This window comes from Lipotes vexillifer, unplaced genomic scaffold (genome assembly GCF_000442215.2).
Source record: "Lipotes vexillifer unplaced genomic scaffold, Lipotes_vexillifer_v1.1 scaffold56, whole genome shotgun sequence".
NCBI lineage: Eukaryota > Metazoa > Chordata > Mammalia > Artiodactyla > Lipotidae > Lipotes > Lipotes vexillifer.
In genome coordinates, this window is record NW_006798991.1 from 405,231 (window position 1) to 414,501 (window position 9,271).

General features: G+C 42.2%; 2 protein-coding genes and 1 pseudogene across 3 annotated transcripts in view; 1 reads left to right on the plus strand and 2 right to left on the minus strand.

Moving 5' to 3' along the window:
* The window catches only part of LOC103081210 (histone H3.1), a 114,437-nt gene that overhangs the window by 59,881 nt on the left and 45,285 nt on the right, over positions 1-9,271 (minus strand). The window lies entirely within an intron of this gene.
* Positions 1,846-2,296, minus strand: LOC103079101 (histone H2B type 1 pseudogene; annotated as a pseudogene). Its single transcript, XR_014368713.1, has one exon. The product of XR_014368713.1 is annotated as a histone H2B type 1 pseudogene (transcript).
* Positions 2,614-3,006, plus strand: H2AC6 (H2A clustered histone 6). Its single transcript, XM_007471228.1, has one exon. The coding sequence runs from the start codon at positions 2,614-2,616 to the stop codon at positions 3,004-3,006; it is 393 nt and encodes a 130-aa protein (XP_007471290.1).

A 9,271-nucleotide genomic window follows, 5' to 3' on the forward strand; every position in this document is an offset into this window, starting at 1 on the left:
CAGGAATGTTATTTTTGCAGATACTGACAATTATTTGGACTCATACTGAGTAATCACGATAACAGACAGTTTTGAAAGGAAGAAAGAAACTCTGATTTTTAGTTAAAAGAACCCACAGTATACAAACACAAAACACCAAACACAGTGGATCCCATCAAAGGCCAGAAAGAAAAACGCCAACTTCCTGGTCCTGTGTTCTCAAATGCCAGAGATGACCAGAATCCTCAGACAAACACAAACAACCCAAAAAAGATGAACAAATGAACCAGATTCCAGATACCCTGTCCTCTGCCACCAACTAATTAATGATCTAGCAATAAAACCACTAATGTGTATCCAATCGACAAAATACAATCTAAGAACCAAAATAAGAAGCAGACTTGGGCAAAAATAAATTTTAGCATATAAGAGCCAAGGGAAGATGAACAGAAAACTCAAAGTGCCCAGGGCTAGACAAGGTACATTTTCAGTTCACTTTTCTATTGATTCCTAAGGTAGGGCTCGGGTAAACAATGTCTTGGTGGAATCTTCAGAAATAAATGGTCCAAGTGTTAATGATTAGGCAGCCTGCTCTTGTATTGAAGAGAAATCAAGCAATAGTTGTTATTTCATCCAACAAAGGCAAACCAGAATTTATATGTGAGGAAAAGAGGGGAAGAGAAGGAGAAAACAAAAACAAAAAAAACCTTGTAGTCAGCCTGGGATAGTGAATGTTTGCACATTTTTGGGGTAAACTGATTAGTTGGCAGTGAGGAGAGGTTAGTCTGATTTGGATCATCAGTCCTTGGGCAGGGTCACTAGGGGTATAGAAAAAAATCCAATTTCAGTTGTTGAAGGACTTGGGAAACCTTATAGTTTGGCTGAAGAGCTTGTGTGATAAGCATGTGCCATTGTCCTATATCTGCACTTCTACCTTAATTAAGCCAGGGCCGCACCTCATTTCTCAGGTAACTTCCAGGTTAGGCAGCCAGTAACTGTGGAGCCGTGTTCCAATGGACGTCTGTCTAGCGCCAGACAGGCCTTAGTATTTTTCCCCGGTATCAAAGAAAACTGCACATTTAGAATCACGGGGTCTTAATGTTAAGTAATCTAAATCACATTGTATCTTACCTCAAATCGTTAAACAACAACAAAAAAACCTGTTTTCCTTGTAACATAAATTTTATTCCTGTAGTCTCCCACTTTTTTACAGAGAAAGCAAAGTTTACTCCTAGGTGCTGAAAATGTGTTCTAGACTTGGATAAATTAAATGGAAAATGCGTTTCTTTCACCTTAAAATCTTCCCCTGGAACAAAGATTAAACTGCTTAAGGGAAGGTGGAACTTGCCAGCTCCCCCCGACCCCCCTTCCCCGCCGCGCGACTACCTGGTTTGGGAAGGTTCTCTCCTGGAGACTTTGTATGCCAAGTTCAATAGCCCCCTTTCTCTTCCCGCCATGTTTCCCCGCCTTTCGGTGCCAGCCCTCAGTTCAACCTCCATGGAACCTTGCCAAGTTGCAAGCATCTCTTAAAGCAGTTCGTCAACCCCGACTGCGTATTACAAACCACCAGCCACCTACGCAGTTAATTTTCATGTTCAGATAGCTGTAGGTCAATTACAGTACATTGATCACTGGGACTCAAAAAATAGCTGACTTTATACTTGGGGTGACCCCCTAATTGCAACGGATAATGGAGAACATTTGACACAACAATGCCAAAACCCAACAACCTTGCAGTGCTTTTAACACTTAATAGGACTTAAATTTCTCTACCTTTGTCTTCTAATTAATGCACAGTACTTTTGCCCAGACTTCCAACTTACAGAAAATAAACAGCGGTTACAACTCTTTGTGGACATGTGGGTGGCTCTTAAAAGAGCCTTTGGGGTTAGGTGAAAAGACGCTTACTTGGCAAGTTTACTTGGAGCTAGTGTACTTGGTGACAGCCTTGGTGCCCTCGGACACGGCGTGCTTGGCCAGCTCCCCGGGCAGCAACAGGCGCACGGCCGTTTGGATCTCCCTGGACGTGATGGTCGAGCGCTTGTTATAATGCGCGAGGCGCGACGCCTCGCCCGCGATGCGCTCGAAGATGTCATTGACGAAGGAGTTCATGATGCCCATGGCCTTGGACGAGATGCCGGTGTCCGGGTGGACCTGCTTCAGCACCTTGTACACGTACACGGAGTAGCTCTCCTTGCGGCTGCGCTTGCGCTTCTTGCCATCCTTCTTCTGCGCTTTGGTCACCGCCTTCTTGGAGCCCTTCTTCGGGGCAGGAACGGACTTGGCTGACTCCGGCATTTTTAAACCTCAAAACACGAAAAATACAATGAAAGTAAAAAGCGGATTTCTGCTATTTATAGGGCCTTTATGCTAATGAAGGATGCAGACTGCGTCTTAGTTAATTGGAAGACAAACAGCAAGGCTGTCATCTATGGGCAGAACTATGCAAATGAGGTATGTAAATAAAGCTTTTCTATTGGCTACTTAGGTGAATCTTGGTACTAACCAATCAGACAATCGGATTTACTCCCCAGGAAATGCCTATAAAAGCAGCAGTGTTCTATCTGCTTTCAGATTTGGTTTGTTTTGAGAAGTACTCTTTTCTTTGTTTATTTCTTTTTTGTCCATTTTGCGATGTCTGGACGTGGCAAGCAAGGTGGTAAGGCTCGAGCTAAAGCGAAGTCTCGCTCTTCGCGGGCCGGTCTCCAGTTTCCCGTGGGCCGAGTGCATCGCCTACTTCGCAAAGGCAACTACGCTGAGCGGGTCGGGGCTGGCGCGCCGGTGTATTTGGCAGCGGTATTGGAGTACTTGACGGCCGAGATACTGGAGTTGGCCGGTAATGCGGCGCGCGACAACAAGAAGACTCGCATCATCCCACGCCACCTGCAGCTGGCCATCCGCAACGATGAGGAGCTTAACAAACTGTTGGGCCGCGTAACCATCGCTCAGGGCGGAGTCTTGCCGAACATCCAGGCGGTGCTGTTGCCTAAGAAGACCGAGAGCCATCACAAGGCCAAGGGCAAGTGATTTGATAGGGATTTGAGTTTCCGGAAGTGCTTTCAAACCCAAAGGCTCTTTTCAGAGCCCCCCACTATTTCAAAGGAAGAGCTAACACCACTTGGAATAGTGCAGAAAAAGGAAGGTAAGTTAATTTTTATCCAAGATAACAAGAAATGGAAGAAAAATCTTTCTAGATCTTTAGGAAAGGCTCTCATTGTTACTAGAAATCTGCCTCTCTGCAGAAAGTGGTAAATCGGTTAAGGTCTAATGATCCACGAGGTGGTTAGGCATTTCAGACAGTCGAGTGATCTGCCTTTAGTCAGTAAAGCCTAAGCACGGTTTAGCTGCAGGAGTGGATATACGGTGGTCTCAAATGAACATGCCGAGTGAAATGGCCAGAACCTCTTAGACGCCTCGTTCTAGGCTGCAGACAACCCGTCTTTCCTAATCCCGCAAGGGAGTTAGGCTCTCTGCTCCCGCTAACTTTCAACGTATCATCTGAAATTTACCACGTACTGAAAGGGGCTTTTGAAAAATTGATTACCTGGAGTTAACATAATGGTAGCTTAGAACAGACTGAATCTAGACTCTAATTGTGGCTTTTCCCCACATTTACAAATTGTGAGATTTGGGGCCAATTTCTAACCTGGTAGTTTTGTTGTATGTAAATTGGGGATAGAGTGATGGTGTTTCCATTGACTTTTTTTTTTTTTTTTTGACAAACCGCTTAACACCCGTAACCTAGATTAGTGCCTGACATTCAACGAACTATAAAGTTAATAGAGGTTCAAACGCCTAGGCTCCTAACGCAGCCCCAAAAGGGATAGAGTAGGGCTGCAGGCCTCCCTAAAATAGTTAACTACCAGGGATCTGGTAAATTAGCTGCTCCAACCCAAAAGTGTCGATCTGGTACTGTGCAAAAATTCCTAGGATCCTATTTTCCGGGATTGAGTCTCATCAAGTAAACATTTCTTCTGCATGACTCAGTTTGTGCTTGGATTAGTAGGCAAGGAGGCTGAGTAGGCCAAAACTTGGGACCTGTGTGGCCCAGGGAGACGCACCGTCATTCAAACACCTCTGGAGCTTCACTGAAGCATTTTGTGTGGCATCAGTTCTTTTGGAGCATTCAGATCCGAGTGTGTGGGGAAAGAGAATCTAAACAGAAGCTGGTTCCCGTGAATGCACTTTTCTCATTCTCATGTTGGCACAGACACTCTGTGGTCTTGAGGCAGCCTCCTCCATCCCTCTCTTCCCCTCCTCCCGCGCATCCCCCTACCCCCCACCCCCACCCCGGCCTTGAAACTACCGGCCAAAGAACCGGGGCTAGAGGGTCTGGGTGTTTGGTGAAGGCAAATTGGCGGAAAAAGAAGTGAGCACCTTGATGGCCGCACGTTAGAATTTCCTTAATTTTTAAGGATAGTCAGAATGAAAATCAGTTTGGGGAAGGTCCGGCCTCACAGCATTTCAGGTAGGGGTCCACTGAGAGGACCGGGTTCTTTACGCCCAGCATTTCTTGTATGTTGGAGAACTTGGATCCTTAGGTTGCAATTGCTTTATATAAGCCTTGGGATACTTTTCATTGACTTTCCAGGTTGCCTTTGAACCCAGCTCCAACACTTAACTAGGTGGGTGACCTTGGGCTAGGTGCTTAACTTCTCCCTGTGTCCATTTCTTCCTGTATGCCTTTGCTTGTCTTGTGATGAAAAGAGTGGGCTCAGAAGTGTGGGTTCTGAAATTAGAACGCGGGGTGCTCGAGTAATGGCCAATACTTAGTAAGCACTTACTGTGTGTCAACATGCTTCCAGCATATTAATTTAACCCAACAATCTTAGAGTTAAGTACTATTCCTATCCCAATTTTAAAGATGAAGAAACAGGAAGACAGCGTAAAAAACTTGTCTAAGCCCCAAGGTCAGGAAGTCAGTACTTCTAACCACTGGCAATTTTATAACCAACTGCTCCCTAAGAGGTTGTCAGAATAATGAAAGGAGTAAAAATTCAATACATAATGGATTTAACTTTGCCCACATACCAGAATGTTACTAATTGTAACCTAAACTCTGTGAAAAATTTAAGAGAAGGAGGAGAGGTAATCTCCCCGGAATCTACATAAAGGGAGGGAGGTAAATCCTGACAGTGTGCTAGCCACATATTTTTATGTTAACCAATACACTTTTGATTTAGTATGTGACAAGTGAAACAAGGGGACAAGTGGGGAGATGGTTTAGTAAAGAACCAAAGGACTTGACAAACTAATTTATTGTGGTAAGTGAAGAAAGGAGTTAGAGAGGACTTGAATTTGAATTCTCCCCTCTGGGCTCCAATAACAAAACTTTGTATTGGATTACTTAAGAGTGAATGATACATCGTGTTAATTTTGTGTGTTTCATTGAGACCTCCTTAAAGTCAAGGACCACATCTTGTTAAATTGTTGATAGTCAGCATAGACCCTGGCATACAATAAACACTTGATAATCAGACATTGAGTAAATGTTGAGCTGTGTCAGTGGTTGGGCCACATTGAGTAAATGTTGAGCTGAGTCAGTGGCTGGGCCATCAGAAAGTACTTTGTTCTAGAGGGTCAGTTTATTACCAGAGGAGACATTAATTACATGCCAGACTAAAGGCTGCTAATAATATCTTCTCTTACTAGTAGAAAATCCCTTCTGAAAAATCCAATTTGCATTGGCAACTTATTTTGGGAGCTTCAAAGAAACACAGAAGGTGCCAATTGATAACCTCTTACCTAAGAGGTACTGCTAAGAGGCTATTCCCCAAGCAGAGGACATTCCTCACAGCTCTGGCCTAGCTTCCCCTCTCCAACATAGTTCTTCACCTCCTACTTTGAAATGTCACTGTTTATATCCAAAAGCCCTAGTTACCACTTGGGAAAATTCTCTAGTGGGCAATAAACTCTCAGTAGCTTTAGTTGGTTTCCAGCCCTTGAGTAGGTCTCCATCTACCATGCCTCAAGGGTCCTGGAGAAGACCATTTAAATTGGGGCAAGTTGATGTGAATCGTAAACACAGGGCTTCCAGTTATTGAAGGCACCTGGGCACCAGGGACAAGATATGTATTAAAGGGGTTTATTGAGATGTGAGGCTGAGACAGAATCATCATTCAATTATATAGCATATTCCGAACAACACAGATCACTTTGATACAGCATCGCCAAATATAAAATCTTTAAAATTTCCAAATAATCTATGCAGCAATATCCTTTCCTTTACTCCATCCATTATCCATTCACATTCTATTTTTTAAATGTATCGTTTGAACTCTTTTTTACAAGTGAGATACATTTTATAACCAGTTGTAAAAAAACATTGTATATTTTAAGGTTAGAAGTAGGTTACCTTCTAGGGGTTTGTCATCTGTTGAGCCTGAATTATAATTATAATTATAAATGTAAATATTTACATATTGCTGTTAAGTATAATGCATGTGGGTTACTAGGAAACATTAGGAATGTAATTGAGGAATCCCCATACATACCAAAATTGAGAATAAGGGCTCACATGTAGCCCCAGTATTCTTCCCTCTCTATTTTATTTCAGTACCTTGATCTTGTAGCAAAATAAGATTAGCATCACCAGGAGATCTACCAAAAGGCAGATCATAGTCTATATTTATACCCATAAAACTGTATCATTAATAAGTAGACAAATTTATGAAAAAACTCAATAAATATAATCATTATAACACCAAAAGAATTTGGAACATAACATGTATACTTTAAAATAAAACAAATTCTAGGACATGGAATTAATGTAGTCATATTGAAAACAATATCAGAAATTCATTGGACTTAATTAGATTACAATTGTTAGTTAAATTGTAGTTTAGGTAGGGTGATAGAACAAGCATCTGTTAAGACTTAGACTTACACATATTACTTATAGTTGAGGTTCTTTCTGAAAGAAGCAAGTGTGCTAAGCTTCAGGGTCTCTGCTGTATGTTGCTTGTCTGCCAGTTGGAGCTTAAACTTTTACCACATTCCTCACTCTCAGCACCAGGCAGCAACAGCTGAGCATGTCTATTATTTCCTGTACTCAGTGATAGCCTGAGTTGAAAGTACAGGCCCTGACTTTACGCCATGACAAATTGCCCTTGCATTCAAAATCTATCTCAAAATGGCTCTATCTCAAAATGCTCTAAATTTTAGAACCTTGGAGCTCAGTACTAGCCCCTGTTTACTCTGTCTCCTTGATGATATTATCAGTACTGTAGTTTCAAAGTCTGTCTATATGCAATAAACTTCCAATTTTACATCTCCAGTCCTGCTGTCTTCCCTGAAATGCAAATGTGTGCATACAAATATTCTACTTGACACCTTCACTTGAAGCCCTAACAGACCTCTCAACCTAAATACGTTCAAGACACAAGAGTTTACATTATGCTTCCTAAGCCTGTTATTCCCTCCAATCCTCCCCAGCTCAGTAAATGACATTACTGTAAGTCCACTTACTCGAGCAAAAATTCTAGGAATGAGCCTTGCTCCCTTGCCTTCATCTCCACAAATCCAAATTATCTGTAAGTCACTTCACCTATACCTTTAATACATATCTTAATTTATTTACCATACTCCTTACCATGACCTGAAGAGCCATCCATGACCACCCTGGCCTCTGCCCACCTCCCTGACTTCATCTCCATCTCCCTGTCCAGCTACACTGATCTCTCTTCCACCTGCCAAGCCCTTTGCTGCTTCAAGACATTTGTACTGTTGGTCTCTTGCTCTGCAGTGCCCATCATCTGATTTTTCTTCTGGCGAGCGTGTTCTCAGCTCTTCTCCAGACAGGCCTATCTGAAATAGACCTACCCAGATGGATTAAAGATCTAAGTATAAAATACAAATACTAGATGAAATTTTAGGGACACACTTTATATAACTTCAGTTTTGTATGTGTGTATTTTGAGGGGGAGGTGTCATTATTAAGCCAGGCAGGAAACACAAATGCTATACAGGAAGGGACACAGACCACATAGGACAAAAGTAAATTTAAGATGCAATATTCCATAAAAAAGAGTAGAAAACAAGCAGTAAATTGGGATAAAGGATTTGTAAAACATTATACACAAAAGGTTAATGACTTTAATTTACAAGGAAGACCCGCAAGCTGCTAAGAAAAGGGCAAACAATAATAGAAAAAAATTACTGAACAGGATATTTTATACCTTTTATTAAATTCAAATAGACAGTGCATATGAGAAAAAACAAACCAGAATACAAACAACTGTTCACCTTCCTAAAAGTTAGGTTATGCATGTCATAGCAACAAATGAATAGCATTTCTCACCTATGGATATACAACCACTAAAACCAGTAATATTTAGGATGCTGAGGATGAGGAAGGAGTGCCACAGTCATACTCTCTTTTGAGAAAATTTCCTGGCAATATATATTAAAATTTATTGAGACACTCAACCTTTTGTAAAGCAAAGCAATATCAGATAGATAGATAGATAGATAGATAGATAGATAGATAGATAGATAGACAGTAGAAACTAGGGAAGAGAGGGTGTCTACCACCTAGAAATAAAAGCACCCTTATGTGAGATTACATGAGGAGAGATTGTTAACCTGTATAAACATGTGTGTAAAGTGTTAAAAGGAGCATGAATTAAGTTTGTAACTTCAAGTATAGAAAGTAAAATAAAAAAGTAACCTCCCGGGCTTCCCTGGTGGCGCAGTGGTTGAGAGTCCGCCTGCCGGTGCAGGGGACAAGGGGTTTGTGCCCCGGTCCGGGAAGATCCCACATCGCGCGGAGAGGCTGGGCCCGTGAGCCGGGGCCGCTGAGCCTGCGCTTCCGGAGCCCTGCTCCGCAACGGGAGAGGCCACAACAGTGAGAGGCCCGCGTACCAAAAAAAAAAAAAAAGTAACTCCCTCTGCTCACGTCTCACTCCAAGTTACTTTCTATCAATCATCTTGTCGAGATTCTTTAAAATACAGTCTAAGATTTTATTTATCAGATCCCTTGTTGTTTGCCTCTCCCCGTTATACTCTCTGTTCCATGAAGTGGGGCCTGGTCTGTGACATCCTAACATCTAACAGAAGGCCTGGGACTCAACTCGCTGGTGAATGAACCAGGGAATGGATATTGTAGCCCCAAAAGCCCTCTCAGAGCCCAGAAAGCACATTGGTTATCTGAATTTCTGCATAAAAATGCCCACTAACCATTGTTAATGCACTGCCTACTGCCCTATGCAGCTACCAGGACCGCAGTGAAATTTGGAAGTACCATATACACCATTTGTTTTCCACACTCTACCTTTTTTTTTTTTTTTTTTTT